Consider the following 18072-nt stretch of genomic DNA (forward strand, 5'->3'; position numbering starts at 1 on the left):
GCCAGCCATCATCCCTACTGTACTGGAGCCTACCCCAGCAGTTATCGGGCAGTAGGCAGGTGACCCCGTCAACCGGTTGCCAGCCAATCGCAGGGCACACAGAGACAAACAACCATTCACCTATGGGCAATTTGGAGTGCTCAATCGGCCTACCAAGCATGTTTTTGTTTTGGGGATGCGGGAGGAAAGAGTTCCCGGGGAAAACCCACATAGGCACGGGGAGAACATGCAAACTCCACACAGGGAGGGCTGGAAATCGAACTCATAATCTCTGAACTCTAGGCAGACGTGCTAACCGTGCCGCCTGGTTATATATCCATCCATCCATTATCTGTACCGCTTGTCCCCATTGAGGTCGCGGGCATGCTGGAGCCTATCCCAGCAGTCATCGGGCAGTAGGTGGGGGACATCCTGAACTGGTTGCTAATCAATCACAGGGTTACTAATGGGCAATTTGGGCTGCTCATTCGGCCTACCAAGCATGTTTTGGGGATGTGTGAGAAAACCTACGCGGGCACGGGGAGAACATGCAAACTCCACACAGGGAAGGCCGGAGGAGGAATCGAGCCTGCACCCTCCGAACTATAAAGCGGACATGCTAACCAGTGCATCACCGTGCCGCCATTCTGGTTTAATATAATTATAAATAAATAAACAAACAAACATATTTTTTGAAAATTTAACCATCCCTCCATTTTCTGCAACGCTTGTACCCACCCTAACCCATTGACCCATAACACAGTCAATTGCAGTTATAAAATCCACAAAATTTGATTTAATTACTCTCTACAAAAAATGTCAAAGATCTGTTAAAACAAAACTCCCAGTTGCCTGGCTTGTGCTACATGCTTTTGTAAGCGGTTTGGATGCTGGCGTTGTCTCGTCATGTGACAACTTGTTCACTATGTCCAGAAACAATCGCCGACGTAATATGAAATCATTGAACGCATCATCACGCCCTAATTTTCCCAACATCCGGGAACTTTAGAACTAACCAGTGTGGAGACTGGTAAGGAGGGCAGCGGTGGAAAGTGGAAAGATGACAGCTGTCAGTGGGGACAAAAACACTTCGAAATTCTGAAAAGAGGACTAATGTAGGACCATTAAACTGCCGAGGGTGGAGGATAACATCTTTGCTGTGTCGCAGGTTATTTTTAGACGTCGAGAAGGTAACTTGGCTTTATTTGAGTGGGAAATATGAGTGGAAGAGCTCTCCCCGTTTTCGCTGTCTACTGAGAGAATGGACGCCTAGCTTCACTGTTTAGCAAGCTAACGTAAGATGAGTCAGTCTGATCGACTTCAACTTATTCCATTGGGTTGCTAGTGATATTAAAAAGATATTTGTGCAAAAGTTGCATTTTTGTCCCGGGTCAGTAAAAATTATGTTCAAACTTGTCAGGCCAATAGTTGATGGCTATTTGAGGACAAATGCTAGTTAGCTAGCTTTAGCAGTGTGCTGACAAGCGTAACATTTTCCTTTGCGTTGCCGAGATAACTCTCAATTACAGGACATTTAAACAAATTTGTCAAATTCCATATTTCCAAAACGATAGTGATCAAATACTGTTAGTAGTGTATTTTGGATGTGCTAGTGGGTGGAAAACTTGTGGAGTTCGGTGACGTTAGTAATTTGAATTTGGTTAACGTTGGTGGTCATAAATTGCTAAACAATGAATTTATTCGTGACGATTGTGTTTGTAAGTGTTGATCTAACATCAGTCATTTATTATAAGGAAAACAAGAACAACTGAAATGCAGTCGGAATGGTTTCAATGTCCTTATGGCGGTTTTCTTTTGTCTGTACCAGCCAGTCAAGGTGCTGTTCCTTTTGTAAATAAAATCTGGCAACCGTCTAACGGTACGAATTAGTCACACGTCACTTTGTTGATGATGAGGAATGTTATGTCGTCAAACCATTCAAACACATTATGCACCTCCAGTTCAAACCAGACTATTGTAGTCTTGTATTTTTTAATATCAGTCGTTTTTACAAGTGCATGCTCAAATTCTATGCTTGTCAGGTTCCAAGCTGGTTCATGTCATGCCCAACTGTTTACCCTGTTGCATACATGAGGAATGTGTTTTTGCTGGAATAGAAGTTAGAGATAGGGAGTCTGTTATGGTCAGCCACATGGAGACTTTAAAAACATGCAGTAATATCAGGAAGTGCAGTTGTGTTGTATTTGCTGACCAGATAAAAACTTGGCCTCTGTTTTCTCACCAGGTTTTTACAACAGTTGAATTCAAGCCATATAGTTCTGCACGTCTCTGGAGGAGCTGCTACACTTGGTGGGACAACATGGGGACACAAGGCACTGGTAGGAAGCGTGCCCCGCTAAAAGATCGCTTCTCTGCAGAGGATGAAGCCTTGAGCAGTATTGCACGAGAGGTAAGTGTTTAAATTGTGAAAAAAGACATGATTTTTGTTTTCAGTAATAGAAATTAGTTTGTTTTCAGCACTTGTCGTTCATGTCTCTTTATAATTTTTCAATTCATAGGTGGTTCATAGATGATTTACTAAAATGTAGGCATTGTTTGAAGCCTTTATCAGCACTTTATCAAAAGCTTTGGACATTGATCTGTGCCTATTCAAAAGCAGTTTAATTGAAATCCATGCTCTGTGATGTTGTCAGTTTATAACAATAGCAACACATTTTCGGAGGAATGGTCGACTTCCTGACCACTATCAGATGTAATACTGAGTATGTAACGCAAATACCAACATACATTTTAAAGTTAGTTTATTTACGCATTAAGCGTCAAATGTTAGTTACTGCCTTAAAATGTAGTGGTCATCTACGTTAATCCCACTAGTATGTTGATATTCAGGTTGTGCTAGGGGCAGCTGGTTTCGCTGCACCATGTTTTTGTCTGAGGGAAACTACCTGTCTTGTAACAACTTGTCTGTGTATTACTTGACTTTGTTCTGCTGCAGGGCTGCCATTCTTTGGTTCTTTTTTTTTTTTCTTCCCCCAGAATGCTGTTGTTACTGTACTAATGTGGATGGACAACATACAACGGAACAAAAATTATTTTCCTATCACAACTTGGCTAAATATCTCTTTCTTTGCTCATAATTTGTAAATTGTTTCATACCTTTCTTTACACAAATATTTTTTAATGACTCATTTTAAGAATGACTCCTGTCTAAAGGCCGTCTAGGCTCTCATTCTTGGGCCCTAAGCACAAGGCTCCATTTGCTTTCTTTACAGTCATGGAGGCCTGTCATAGAAACATGAGTCATCTGACCCACCCGACCAGCTTCTAAATTTGAATCTCTTTGCAACAAAACAGTGATTAGATTGACCGTGTGGGGAGTTCAGGACGTCATTACGCAACCTGTTGAATATTGGCTTTACAAAGCAGCATCTGCCTTGTGTTTTAGATTTTTCCTTACTTGGCATGAATCCCCTCAGTAATTTTAACTAATATTTTATCATTCATAATATTGTCACCTTTCCTAGTCACTGGAGTACATTCTTCTTACTATTGGTTATTGACCAGCAATATTTAGATTCTGCACATATGCATTGTTTTTGTACAGGAAGTGTGCTTCATGTTGTGGTGATCCACAAGGACGAGGTATTCACTGGACACTTGAGAGGGGACGGAGTTGACATGTTTTAGGTTTAAATGGATGAAAGACATAAGGGTTGAACTCGTGTCAATAGTCAGTTTTGTGTGGCGTAAAACATGACTTGCCTTTGTCACCTCATCTTGTCATTTACTGTATTTCCCCCACCACCACCACCAATAGTGCTTTGGGAAAATATTAACCATTCTTGAACCTTGACCTTATGCCACATTTCAGGTTTCAAACTTTCACCCATCCATTTTCTGAACTGCATTTCCTCACAAGGATCAAGGGAACTTTCAAACAAGAATCTAAAATTTTATTTTGTGTGTGTCTGTTGGAGTGTGTGTGAAGAATCAACACCAATTGGGATACACTCATGAAGTGAAATCAAATTTACAAGCTATTTAGATTTTTTTTGTCTTACAAATAAACTGAAAAATAGGGTATGCAAAATTCTGAAACCCCCTTTTTCTGCCAACTGACTGTAGAAGTTACCCAATGATTTCTGGATGATCCAACGTTGCCCTAAAAGACTGATAAATCCAGGATGAGCCTACACTGTTGGTCTCAGGTGTTAAAAGAATATTGGGGAGCAAACACAATCACAAATTGAAATTCAGGGCAATTCTGGAAGAAAACCTGTTAGTCTGCAAAAACCTGAGACTGGGATGGAGATTTATCTTCCAATGATCCTCATCTTAAAGCAAAAAGTAATGGTGTTTAAAAGGTGTTAAATGGCCAAATCAAAGTCCAGACCTGAGTCCAATTGAGAATCTGTGGAAAGATCTGACAACTGCTGTTTCCAAAGGGGTCTCAATGTAATTTACTTGAGCTGCTGTTTTGCATGGGAGAATTTTAGCTCTTGATGTACAAAACTGGAAAGGGTTACACAAGTGATTGTAAATGCTGAATGTTGACCTCTACTCACACTAGGAGTTGTCATCCTGTAAAGATGAGGTAAAGGACAATCCAAGGCATGCTGACTAAAGAGCTATGGAAATCTTTGGCCCATACTAACATTTTTGTTGACTAGTAAATATTAAACCAGAATGGATGTACAGTATTTGGAGGAAGCCACTGCTGAAAAAAAAAAAAACATTCTAAGGGTTTGAAGTTGGATGAGCACCAGGTAGTTGCCAGCACTACTGGCATTCTATTGTGTGGATAGACAAAACAAGATTTGATTTATTTCAAAGGAAAACGCAGTCCTATGCATGGAGGCAATAAAGGTACACCACAGAAACACTTCAGATACCCTATACAAGTCTACCGACATAGTTTTAAAGTTAAAAAATATATAAATTATGTACTACACTGTTGAGTTGACGATTGAACTTGTGTTCCGATGAATGAACCGGTCCCATGACATGTTTGTTAGCGAGCTGAGGCTATATATAAACAGAGCCAGACCTCTGCTGTGGCTCTGCAGAGCAGCTCATTCGACAGACAGCTCAACAGGTGCAAAGCACAGGGCCAGCCTTCTCATTGGGATCTTCCAATTCCATCTTTACTTTGCACAAAGCATACTATAGGCAATACCCAACAAATGCTCTGAACAACACTGCAAAACATTAGTTATCAGCCATAATGCTGCTGAAGTTTAACAAAGATTATTTTATGTAGACCCATTCTGTATAGGTATCAGGCTTCGTGTTAATTTTATAAAATGGAAACCCAAATAACCCTTGCTGACTTCTCTTGTACGGACATTGTAGATTAGAAATTACTGTCCATGTGTCTGCATTGAAATAATGAAGCACAAGAAAAGGAAGGTTTATTTATCAATCTGGCTTCTATGCTGACTGCAATTATTGAGTGGCTAACAATGTTTTGTCCTACAGGCGGAGGCCAGGCTTGCAGCAAAGAGAGCAGCACGGGCGGAGGCAAGGGATATTCGGATGAGGGAACTTGAGCGTCAGCAGAAAGAGGTATACATTTATACGATACCATTTTATAAACTAAATGTACATCGCTGACCAACATTGTCCGTGAGAATTATTCAACCTTAAAGGTCCTCTACAGTATTTGAATAGGAGGTCCTCAGATTAGAACATAACCCATTCAAGGAAAACAGCAACAGCTTTGTTCAAATTTAGAATCCTTCGCAAGCAAATAGTTGCAATTGAATTAATCAGTTAAGATTTAATGAATCTGTTGTTGGCTGAAACTCTTACCATAATAAAAACTGATCATTTTCTTTGGGTTCCCTATAGGTAAGTCGAATTTATTGTAATGATTTAACTCCATAGATTTTTCAGTAGGATTTTAACATTAACAGAGATAAAAAAAAATAATAATTAAAAAGAACAAATTTCACGCACCCTTCTCATTCACGTTTATTGTGCCTTTTTGCTTTTCGAAGTTACACTGGTGATCCAATGGGGATTGAGGAAAAAGCAAAGCAAATTTTCTCATTAAAAGAAACTGTTGCTCGTATGTGAAGTTAAGTCTCCTAACATTTAAAGCTTAAAGCCTTTTTTATTTTGTCAACTGTTAAAACATTGCAATTAAGGGTGTTCTAATCACTGCTCTTTGTCATCGATACCAAGATGATCATCCCTGAGTGCCATCAGCCGATTACTGTACCAATCATAGGAGTTACCTGGACTTTTTATTTTAATAATTTAATTGAATTGAAAAATTAATTGATGAAATAGATTTAAAAGAAACATCCTATTAAAATGGCCATTCTTTATCATATTGAAAGTGTACACAGCCTTAGCTGCAGGCTACATAGTAGTACAAGCTGACAGTGGTAGTTTTTCTTAATCTGCGATAAAAAGCATTGATCGATATATGCCGATCAAGTATTTCCACTGAAATTGGCTAACCAATTGGAGCACCACTAATTACAATATAATATTGTTGTTCCAGAGGTAAGTCTTTTCACATAGATACTGAATTCAGGTCACTTGCAAGCTCCAGTCATTTCATCTTTGTCGACTGACTTTACTAAGCAAGCATTACGGCATTGCTTCTATTAAATACTGTTTTAAAAACGAGTGAAATCTATGTTGACTGCTTATCTAATGTAGCTTTGGTTGAGCTACTTCGTGCAGTGTCACATTGCAATAGTGTCTAAATGATGCCCTCTGTATCTTGTATTCACTTGGCTCTGAATATAATTACATTCTATATAACAACCTTTTACCATCTCATGCAGAATACTTGTTTGGCTGTGAGGCTCAAAATATTTTTTACAAACAAAAATAAACATGCGAAGAAAAACCTGCTGCATATCCACACAAATACCAACATTTCTATTCTTGTAATAGTTGCTGGCCACGTTTGACATTTCAGCAGTTTTGGGTGATGTATGATTGTATGTTTTTCCTGGCACTTCCTTCCTCTGTCCAGCTTTCTTACCGCTCATCTAGCAGCAGTAGCAGCAGAAAATGGGGTCAGATCCACCAGTGGATGGTAGGCGAGTGGGGGGGGGTGTTGTAAGACCACTAACGTAGCCTGTTGTGTGCGATTAAGTTCCAGTCAGTTTTCACCCTTTACTCATGGGTTACTGGCCATAATGAGCCTCCCTCCAGAAATGGCACTCAGCTTGACTTTATTAATGGTGGGTGCTTGCAATTTAGTTTGAACAGAATGGGATTTTTTTTCAGATTTCACTTATTGTCAGTTAATTGATTTGCATGTTAAAAAACTGTTTTGCATGGTATTAGTCTAGCTGTTACAATAAAGGAGCAGGAGATTAATACTGTAGTGTTGAGAATGTGTTATGGAATTTTTTAATGTTGGATTAATGAATTCCAACTTGCCACCACTTTTGTATCGATGCACTTTTCTGGAAGAAATATTGAATGACTAACTGTGAAAGACAGGTATGAGTGATCTCCATTTGGTGATGAACAGAATGATTTTTTGCATGGTTTGAGCTTTCCATAGCAACGTTATGGCCTCATCCAACCCTGTAATTGAGCCTCTTGTACTCTCTAATTCTTACCAACTTTCTTTTTTGACTTCAGGCTGACTCAGAAAAAGCTAGAGCCACTAGTAGTAGTAGATCAAGCAGCCGTCATCGGGTGTGTATATTTCCCTCCTACTTTCCTACTTCCTTTTTCCTTCTTTCATTTCCTTTTATCCCTCTGTCTTTTTTTCGTTGTCGTTTGTTTCAACATCAACAGGGCCTGGATAATGATATCATGTCTGTCCGCAGCTACAGAGTGCGTACTTTACTAACGCTTAAAAATCAACACTTGCCAAAAACATTATTGCTAGGGAATGGTTTGTTAAATATTTTTTGTTCATGCTCATTGTGGATATATGACAATGTTTATTTACTACATTTGAAGTCAACCTCATCAGACATCCGTGACTTGAGCTCTAGCAAGAGTCGATCCAGTTCTCGTAGGAAAGACATCTTGGTGCGTTTTGCATGAATGTTTTGTTATCTTTGTGCGGTGTGAACTGTGTGCTGCCTTGCAACAACGGCCTACTGTTTGCTTTTAAAGTTGGATGTTTAGCTCAATTCAAATGATGCAGCAGGAAGTGTGGTTTTGAATTAACTCAGATAACTAATGGTACCTTGATGCATTTCTTTCCTTAAAATACATTACATACCTCCATAAATTAAGTAGCTTGTTGTGAAAATCCTGAGAGAGTGTTTGCTTGATGGCTTCACTGACCTAAACCTAACAAGCAATTGTGAGACTTCTTCACCGTCTATTTAATGTTCAGCCTTTTTTCTCCTTGCTCCTGTTCTCTAGTCTGATGGTGTGACAAATAGCTCCACTCTCAAGAGTTCGCGTTCCACTGTATGTATTTCTTTCTGACACGTGCATATCTGATTCATCATCGATAGCTACTTATTAAGATTGTATGACTTTTTTTTTTTTTTTCACGGTGAAACAGAGTTCTGTATACAATGATCTACATGGCCATAAAAGGTCTTCATCTAGCTCCTCCAGGAGAGATCTGCTGGTCAGTAGTACTTCACTTTCATTGTATTTGCTTTGACCTCGTAACATGGAGTAGTTCAAACTTGTGGTGGTTTAACTACTTAATTTGATTTTGACACAATCTTAGTTAAGTGGTGCCTTGATTTACCATGAGCTGCTAGAGCTGTTCACAAGCACCAGAAAACGCTTGTATGAAGTTTCCGTAATGTGTTGGTTCCTGATTTTAATGCTACTGCATCAAGAGATTGAACTTGGCAAGCGGGCACAGAGTAATCAATCGATTGAACTTGTTTTAAAAACTAAGTATACTTTTTGCTCTGGATCCCATCTCATCAGAAGAAACATGATCCCTGAAACTTTATAGCGCGATAAGACAGTTGCCCATTGAACTCCAAGTGTTGCTTTACACAGTGTAGTGATATAAAATCGGGTTCCATGATTGGGTTTTCTGTTTCTTACTTTTTGTGGGGGGGATGTTGTACTATGCTGCTGTCCCTCCAGACCGGACTGTACCACGATCAAAGGAAATACACCAGCCTATCGAAGACCAAACTTGAACCTCCTTCTACCATATCCTCCTATCAGCCACGACGGGTCTGTCTTCCTATCCAACTCATTTTCCTTTCATACACAGACTCCTGGGTATAAAAGCCTTTGACTACCATTCTAGCCTTCACAGTGAACTAACACATCGAAAATTGCTATAGTTTGATGATTTACTGGACATTGTTGTGTAAAGGTAGAGCTCCGGCAGCATTAAACATTTGCCAGCGCTCTGGCTGCAAGCCTTGATGAAAGTTTGTAAGTTCCACAAATCGTGCATTCGTTTCCATGTAGGCTACTGCTAATCTTGCTATAAGAATTTTTCCTCATCACATGAACTGACATTCCACTGTCCCCCTGCTCTTTGACAGGCCACCCCCTCCTCCTCCTCTTCCACCATTGGCACAGGGCTGGCACGTAGCTATAGCATGGTCAGTTTCTGTCCGTTGGATGGACAATCTCACTGCATGCATTTGAGAAGTAGACCTCCCCCTCGCTTCTGGCCATACACTGTACATGCTCTAGGATGCCCCCAGGCGGGATGACAGATTGTTTATTTTTAGCTCCTGGACAGTCTCAGCTCTTGGCAGAGGCCACTGATTTATGCTTTAGCAAGATTAGAGGTGTGTGTCTGTGTGATCAGGCCTAAAGATCATTTATCCTAATCAGGATTGTTCTTATCTCATTTGGAACTGCAGGAGAAGTTTAAGCTACATAGCATTTGAAACATTTTTTACCCAATATAAAAAAGCTGCATTATAAAAAAAAAAAAAAAACGAATCACCAGATTTATTTCAAATACATTAATGGATTATTTGGCAATGGCACTAATTCTATATGCCTATTCATCTTTCAAAGTAAAATATTAATTGTCATTTGTCCTTATTTTCTCTTTGCAGAGATTAGTTCTAACTTCCAACCAAAAATTGTTTAAGCTCAATATTCTGATTTAGCATATCTCCTCCACTACTAACTACAATTTGAACAATATCCCACATTTCTTCAGCAATACCAGCTACATTATTCCTGGAAGAGTTGTTTCATTTTTTTCTACCATCTATACGTAAGAGTAAGGACAGATTTTGAATCAAGTCAGAGTGTTTGCCAGACAACACTGAAAGGAAATGGCCTCTAATAATGGAATACAGTGAGTGCCTCTACTTACTGCATGAGTCTCTCGAGCCTAACAGCTACACAGCTCACTGTTTTTTGCTGAGTCCTGCATTGTTTCCGATGTGTGCCCTCAGGCCTCTATTTATGACGACCCCGTTCTTTACGGCTCAAGTCTGGGTTCAAGAGCAGTAAGTCTTGTTGATGCCAAATGACGCCACAACGGCCTACTTTGTGCTTTTGACTTAAGTTCTGTCCCTCATCTTAATCTCATTTTCTGCCAAATGTGCCACCGTTATCCCTTTTCACACAGCCCTCTGAATATAGCTGGTACTCCTCTGGAGCCAGTTCCACTCGCAGCAGCCCTGTGGTGAGCACTCTAATGAGCCTCCAATTGCATGATGTCCGCTAACATCACACGCAAGGTGTCCCCTACTGCAGGGCTTCTAAACTTTGATCATCCAAAGCCTCTGACTTAATATTAAGGACGCTATCGTTAGCCACAATGTATGTGAATCAAGGTTTGAGAACATGTCTTTTGAAATTGAAGTGAACTATGCCCTGATAGTTCCGTCAGCCTACCAAAGTGGGGATCCTCACAGTGTATGTTGTGCTTTGTGTGAATATTTCCGTGCGTCGCCTGTCAGAATTCCTCGGATGATGACACCACGAGCAGCGTATCTCAAGAACGCTTCAAGAGAGGCCGCAGGGACAGTGCGGTGAGCTTTAGGGACAAGACAGTGCTCCTCCATCTAAAATGTTTTTCACTTGTCGTAGCTATTCATCTCAACTCATGCTGTTTTGTTCTCAATACCATATATTGATCTGTTATTTTTTCCCCAACTTCTTTCTGTCTTCCTCGTTTGTCTTGTGTCTGTCGAAAGTAGTCGTCTGACTTCTCTGACATGAGTGAGTCTGCAGCTGATTATTTCAGTCGCTCCAACAGAAGGGGCAGTATTGTGTCTGATCTGGATGATTTGAGCATTCCAGATCTGGATGCTGTAAGTCACCGAATTCGGTTCTCAGCATTGAGTGATGCAATATATTTTTTATTGCATGGTTTGAAATTAACATTTTCAGATTCATTTCACGGTTTGTGATTTGGCAATCTTATGACTCACTCAGTAAAAAGCCTTCTAGTAGTTCAGCGTTGCACTTGTATTTAAAAAAAAAAAATCATGATAAATGCAATAGTTATGATTAGTAGTGTTAATTCTGTGAACATGCAGCACTTGCCTCGGTTTACCTGAAATAATTTCCCCATTTTCCCAGAGTGGAGAACTGCTTCAAGTATGACTACTCGTTTCTCAATTTACATATTACACGATGTAACATAATGCAATATTTCTTTTTTTCAGCTGGACGAAAAATGTGACAAACAGTATTCAGATTACAGCAGGGTAAGTCTTTTTCCCCCGCAACATTGAGCCTTAAGTACATGTGATGTAATTTTCAGTCGACAGCAAGTCGCCAAATGTGTTTTTTAAAGGTGTTAATAATGCACGGAAAATAATGAAACAAATCATTGAAATAATTGTACATGGGAGTTCCAAACCCTCACCTCAACATTTGTTTTCATAATTAATCACACATCCATTTCATATTTTTCAGAATGTGATCTTTCACTAACATGGTGATAGCACGGTCGCAATGATAGGATCTCCTTGATAACAACAAATTCAAAGTGAATTTTGTAAACATGCGCACCTTGAGAAATCTCAAGAACCCGTTTGTCAAGTTTATCAAACCCTACCTCAAGCAAGTGACAGTGACAATGCCAGCCGCAGGATCTTTTGACTCTTGTGCGCTGTTAGATGCTTTGTTGTGTGTTTTATTTTGACTGGTCGCCCGTCAATTGTTGTGTTTCCAGCCATCTTCCCGCTGCGCCACCCCGGGCCTCTCAGCAGCAACTTTAGCCTCGCTGGGTGGAACCTCATCGCGACGAGGCAGCGCAGACGCCGGCAGCGTCTATGACCCAGACACTAGTCTGAGCGAACTAAGGGTAAGGCAAACAAACAGCACTTAGCTTGTGCTGTCACATAAACAACTGTAGGGGGGCGGAGCTATGAGGGTCGTGGGAGGGGAAGGTCATTACGCAAACATTGAACTCCAATAAAGCTGTGTAACATTTTATATTTATTTCACTCTATGGTCTATTACTGTTTTGTGCCAATGAATCTCTCCAAAGCATTGCTTCTTTTTTGTCCTCTCTGCTGTTCCAAATATTTACTTGGCCAGTTTTTCTGTTATGTTTGCACGGGAGGCCGGGATGTGATATGTGACCTTTAAAGCTATTCCTTATCTGTGGATGTGCTGATAGTTTGCCTTTAAGAACCGATTGTCATTTAAAATAAGGCAGCACGTGTGCTTTGTAATCTCTCCTTGATCATCCCTACCCGCTTTGTAGCCCAGTTCAACCATTCCCTCCATCTGCTCCACAGGATATCTATGAACTAAAGGACCAGATTCAGGATGTAGAAGGGCGATACATGCAAGGGCTTAAAGAGCTGAAGGTAGAGGGGCTTGAACTCACGGCATGCCTTCTCTTGTCCTCTGGGAGCAGTACAACGTCACTAACTCCCAGCCTCTCAGAACCCCACTTGTACCCCCCTAACGCCGCGGCTAGGTTGTCGCTCTGCTCCCTGTCTGAATTGCAATCAATGAGTTTTCTTTTGCATGATCTTCCCACACTTCCAACACTAAGTCTGTGGCCACAAATAAAGACACGCCCACATTTCTGTGAAAGAAGTAGCAGTGATAGGCTTCACCTGCTGACTGACGGCAGGGATGTTTTGAATTTCTGCCTTTATAATTAACTGACTGAAGTAGAGTTCTTTATCACTCCTAGTTCATAGAAGTGCTTCTCTTTTAGATGCTTGCTCTGTAAATATACAGATGGCTTTAGAGAAAAAACAAGTACTACCAAGGAGGTGTAGAAGAATTCCTAGGTCACGTAAAATGTTGTTTGACTTTGGATTTTATAAACACAGGTGAGCAGTGATTCAATCATCTCGCTGTGTCACTAACATGTTCCATTTCTTTTTAGGAATCCCTTACCGAGGTGGAGGAGAAGTATAAGAAAGCAATGGTATCGAATGCGCAGCTGGACAATGACAAAGGCAACCTCATCTACCAAGTGGACACATTAAAAGACGTCATAGAAGAGATGGAGGAGCAAATGTCAGAGATGAAACGAGAGCTAGAAGAAAAATCAAAGGTGAAATCGCCAATCAACTTGTTTTGTGTCAATTCATCTGCTGGAATTCGGTTTGTTTGTGGTGACTTATTTGAAACATGCTGGCTTTTTTTTTTCAGGAACTAGAAAGGCAAAAGCACACGTGTACTGTCCTGCAGCATAAACAGGAAGAGTTGAAAGAGGGAATCCGCCAGCGAGATGAACTTATTGAGGTGCGTTACGCTTGCTCGTGTTCATGTGTGACCCACATTGCGCGAAATACTTGTCAGCGCAAGTGCTCGTTATTCAGTGCAGGAACTTGATAAGGACTGATTGACACTGGCCTTCCTCTAATTCATGTATATTTACTTTAGTCACTTATCACCACAATCCTGCGTCTTCCTTAGCGCTGTGGTGGGGGAAAAAAAGGAAATCCTCACCCTGTTTTAATTATGTCCGTGCATTTTTGCTTCTTCTGTCTTCCATTGACTATTTTCTTACTCTTTTGTATTCTGCATTGCTGTTACTGTTCATCACGTCTCCAGGAGAACCAGCAGTTGCAGGCTAAGTTAGATGCTTTCACCAGAGAGATGTTTGACCTGCAGGAAACAATAAACTGGAAGGACAAAAAGATTGGGGTAGGAGCTCCCACGTAGTCCGAGAGGCACAAGATGGTCCGGCTTTTAGGCCACGTGGATCTTTTGGCTCTCATGCATAATGGACAGTTGTGACACAGACAGCCAACTCACAGTTTGTGCATGTCAGAATAACAAGATGTTTAGTTGTGAACCGACAAGCTTAGCAGACAAGAAAAAAAAACAGCTGTTGCATAAAAAACACGATGGCTAGTGTTATATAAACTTCTGCAGTTTGTTAGCACAAATGGCTGTTGAAAATGTAATCATCCAGCATGATGTGCACATTTAAGATAAGAACGGTTTGATAGGCCATTAAGTGTTTGTGTTTCCCTCCTTAAGCACTCTTGTCATTCATCCTTTTGTCTTTTCCCACTCACCTTTTCCTTTGTAACATTCCCACTGTTGCTTTGGCATGCACAGCGCATGGTGTTGTCCGTGAGGCACCGCAAGCATGTGCTGGTGCATCTCTATCCACTGTCCAACTTCACTGTGTCTTGTCAATTCTTGTCTTCTGTCGTCTGTGTGGCCAGGCCCTAGAGAGGCAGAAAGAGTACTTTGATTGCATTAGGAATGAGAGAGATGAGCTCAGACATGAGCTTGCTGACCTCAAGGGGAAGGCCAAATCAGGAGAGGTAGGTTGTCCTGCAATGTGATGATAAAGATTGAGACGTGGCTTGCTTGTCAATAAGAACTTAAGGTAGTGTTAAGTTTACAAACAAACATAACTTTCAATGTGTTTTTCATAAGGTTGTCTTCAACAGTCTTTAATTAGATGTTCGAAAATTAGGCACTTTACTGCTTTGTATTATTTAGTCCAAGGTCTGTAATTGACAACTAATCAATTACAAATATGTTATTGCTAATCAATTAATCGTTTGGATTTTCATTCATTATTTACCAATTCTCAGAATTCCAGTTTCTCAACAATAAATAAATGTTTAATATTGATTTCTGTCGTTCACCGTGAAAGTGGATGGATCATTTTTGTGTGGAATCCAAAATAAGTGATTCCTCTCATAACAATGTCCCTTTTGTGAAAGTCTTTTTATAAATTACCTTTTGAAATATTCAACAATTTTACAGAATGAAACGAGCTGTTGTTCCATGGCTTGGTTAGTGATTATTTCTCTTATGGTATCCTCTCCTGTAAAGTTGGAGGTACTCGCAATGTTGACTGAAGCCCAGACTGATGTTGAGGGCGGCATTACCATAGATAAGTGGCTTCATTCCCGCTTGTGTTGTCTCCTGACAGACACACGGGCTAGTCATCATCCCAGACGGCACACCAAACGGAGACATCGACCACGAGCCCACGTCCTCGGGAATCACGGTAGTCTCGCAGGAAGCCGCACAGGTACTGGAATCTGCAGGAGAGGGTCCGCTTGGTAAGTTCCACAAATGGATTTTTATTAACACATTAGAACGTGTTTGCTCGGCCATTGGTCTTACTGACCACCAAAAGTAAATGTAGTATGGTGGCCTGAATTAGATTCTAATAAATTCTAATATTCTAGCTTCTAATAAAGCTTCCAAACTGATTGTTGCGCATGTGTCTTTTCCTTTTTCTTTGACAGATGTCAGGCTACGGAAGTTAGCTGAGGAAAAGGATGAGCTGATGACTCAGATCAGAAAGTTGAAGAATCAATTGGAGGAAGAGCGACAGAAACACTCAAAGGTGGACAGTGTGTACACCGACGGCGAGAAGATGGAGAACGGTACCGACCTTCACTTCATTGAAATGCAGAGTAAGTTGACCCTTTCTTGATTGCTCTCCACATTTATCAAACTCATCTTCCTTCATTTTAAAACTCTTTTCATCTTCAGGAGATGCCAACAGACAGATCAGTGAATACAAATTCAAGCTTTCAAAAGCGGAACAGGAAATGGGTACAATGGAACAAAATGTAGGTACAGATTGCTTGTCAAATGCTTCAGAAATGTGCAAATAACCAAATGGTTTCCTCATGTTCTTATTTCAGATAAACAGGCTGGAAGGGCAAGTGTCCAGGTACAAGATGTCCGCAGATAACTCTGAGAAAGTAGAAGATGAACTGAAAGCAGAGAAGCGCAAACTTCAGAGAGAGGTAAATATGAACTGTTTGGTAAAATTTGCGATGTACATTCAGAGAAAGTGAAACCAGCTACAACAAGTGACCACAGCTAAAAACGTTTCAGTTAACATGTTACCTTGTCTGGGAAACCAAGTAAATTTACTCCCTCCCCGTTGTCGTCTTTATTTGTTAGCCCCGCTTAGACAGCAAATTAGAGGCAAAGCATTTTTGCTTCAAGCTGTTAGTCACTCCCAGTCAATGTTTACTTTAAAACTGCCAAAGATAATTTAACTTTGTGTATTTAAACACCACCAGGTTCAACTAAAACCACAAAATTTCATTGAATAAAAATCTGATAAATTATTGCTAATATATAATGCAAAAAGCTAGAGATGGGCTCATGAAAATTAGCATAGATGTTAATGATACCGCACTGTGAGAATCATTGTGGTTTATGTAGTAAAATGTCGTAGATTAAATTAGGTTGGTCGTTTAATTGCAAGCATGATGTGTGTAATCCACAATGTTGTTGTCTGGCAGCTGCGCACAGCTTTGGACAAGATCGAAGAGATGGAGATGACCAACAACCACCTCGTAAAGCGGCTGGAAAAGATGAAGGCCAATAGGAATGCTCTCCTCTCCCAGCAGTGAGCCAAAAGCAGCTATGGCATCACCACAGAAGCCCTTAAAATCGCACCGCCGACTGCCATGTAGCGCCTGGAGCTGCTCATGCTCTCCAAGCTCTAACACTTCAAAATGTGTAGCTCACCCAAAAAAAACACTCAATTCTACAAATGGACAAAATAATGAGGAGCGTTGCATTTCTTTACAAACCAAACGTTTTGTTTTTTGCCAAGCCTCAAATGTAACAAAATATAACATCAATGGAGGATACATGTGAGGAAATTTCTAGTTTTGTTTTTGTTCTGCAACATTTTATTCACATGATTTTTAAGTTCATTCTTCCTGGGTGCTTGGCTGGGTTTTTTTTTTTTTCTTTCTTTTTTTTTTGCCTAAATTGCATGAATGATTATCAGGATGCTTTTAAAAGACTGTCACAGCTGCTCTGGCCCTGCACCTTCCAGCTTCCCTCACACAAGTCAAGTAAGTGCCTTCTCCATCAAACAATAATGATTTTAACTGGTGGTACAATATGTATTTAAAAAGGTGCAGATGGAAAATATAGCCAGCCAACTGCTGCAGTTTCCTTCACTTTTTTGTCAAATATTTAAAAGATTTTGTGTGAATAAATGTGTAATTTACAGACTTGTGTAAACCATTTTATTTCAAATACCAGGTGCAAATGCGTTCAACACTCGCACAATCTTTTCTCTGTTTCTCTCCGAGTAGTTCAGAAGGGATTTGCTAAGGGTTTAGATTCATTGAAACACATCCAGTTTCTTTTCCGTCGGTGGAAACTTTGAAGCAGCCCGTGATTTTCCACACTTAAAGTTGCATTACAAACCATGAGCAGAGCATTTATTCCACCATCTCTTCTTATGACTGTTGGGGCGTGGAATGTTCATGTGGTAAAAGTGAAGTGCGGTGATGTTATTTTAAATGTCGTTTACATAACTTAAACGTTGCTCAGAACCACCTTATGGAAAGTTATTCACAGTGGTGTGAAAAAAGTGATTTCTTTTTGTTTTTCCATGTTTATCCTTAGATATTTCCCATCATCAAGCAAATTTAGATATTAGCCAAAGACTAAGAAACACAATACTTTTTCATGGTATTGTATTTGATGTTGTGCTCAAGGTTCATGTAGTACAAGTACACATTTTGTCCTCAGTAGTTAGACAGTTCCTTGGACTAGTAGAATGACTGTAGCATGGTAGTGAAACAACTAAATTATTTTTCAATTACTGCCTTCCCCTACTGCATGATAATTCTGCACAATATAGAACTGTTACTAGTGAGGCATACTTATGAGCATTTTGGTGCTACTAGAAGGGTCAAGGAGGCTAATGTAAATGCCACATTCCTAATAGTGCAGCACAGTAGTTTACTAGTATAATTCAATACAGTAGTAGTAAAACAAATTGCTAAATTGTCTTGTAATGACAAA

The 18072-nt window shown here is 40.1% G+C and overlaps 1 protein-coding gene across 16 annotated transcripts; it reads left to right on the forward strand.

Annotated features, from left to right (window-relative positions):
• Nucleotides 1–975: 975 nt before the first annotated feature.
• lrrfip2 (leucine rich repeat (in FLII) interacting protein 2) lies at nt 976–17268 on the forward strand. Of its 16 annotated transcripts, XM_049736300.2 has the most exons (27): nt 978–1169; nt 2225–2389; nt 5419–5505; nt 6935–6997; nt 7555–7611; nt 7714–7752; nt 7882–7953; nt 8296–8343; nt 8441–8509; nt 8989–9081; nt 9402–9461; nt 10278–10331; nt 10454–10510; nt 10788–10859; nt 11028–11141; nt 11499–11540; nt 12011–12142; nt 12582–12653; nt 13187–13357; nt 13456–13548; nt 13861–13953; nt 14484–14585; nt 15206–15338; nt 15528–15698; nt 15778–15857; nt 15933–16037; nt 16545–17268. In XM_049736300.2, the coding sequence occupies exons 2-27, from the start codon at nt 2300–2302 to the stop codon at nt 16653–16655; spliced, it is 2280 nt and encodes a 759-aa protein (XP_049592257.1). In that variant the 5' UTR covers nt 978–1169; nt 2225–2299; the 3' UTR covers nt 16656–17268. The 16 variants fall into 16 exon arrangements, with proteins under 16 accessions (XP_049592249.1, XP_049592252.1, XP_049592248.1 ...); XM_049736295.2 differs by having other exon boundaries at nt 977–1169; nt 7714–7953; XM_049736296.2 differs by having other exon boundaries at nt 7555–7752.
• The last annotated feature ends 804 nt before the right edge of the window (nt 17269–18072 follow it).

The sequence above is a fragment of the Syngnathus scovelli genome, chromosome 12, assembly GCF_024217435.2.
Source record: "Syngnathus scovelli strain Florida chromosome 12, RoL_Ssco_1.2, whole genome shotgun sequence".
In the NCBI taxonomy this organism is placed as follows: domain Eukaryota; kingdom Metazoa; phylum Chordata; class Actinopteri; order Syngnathiformes; family Syngnathidae; genus Syngnathus; species Syngnathus scovelli.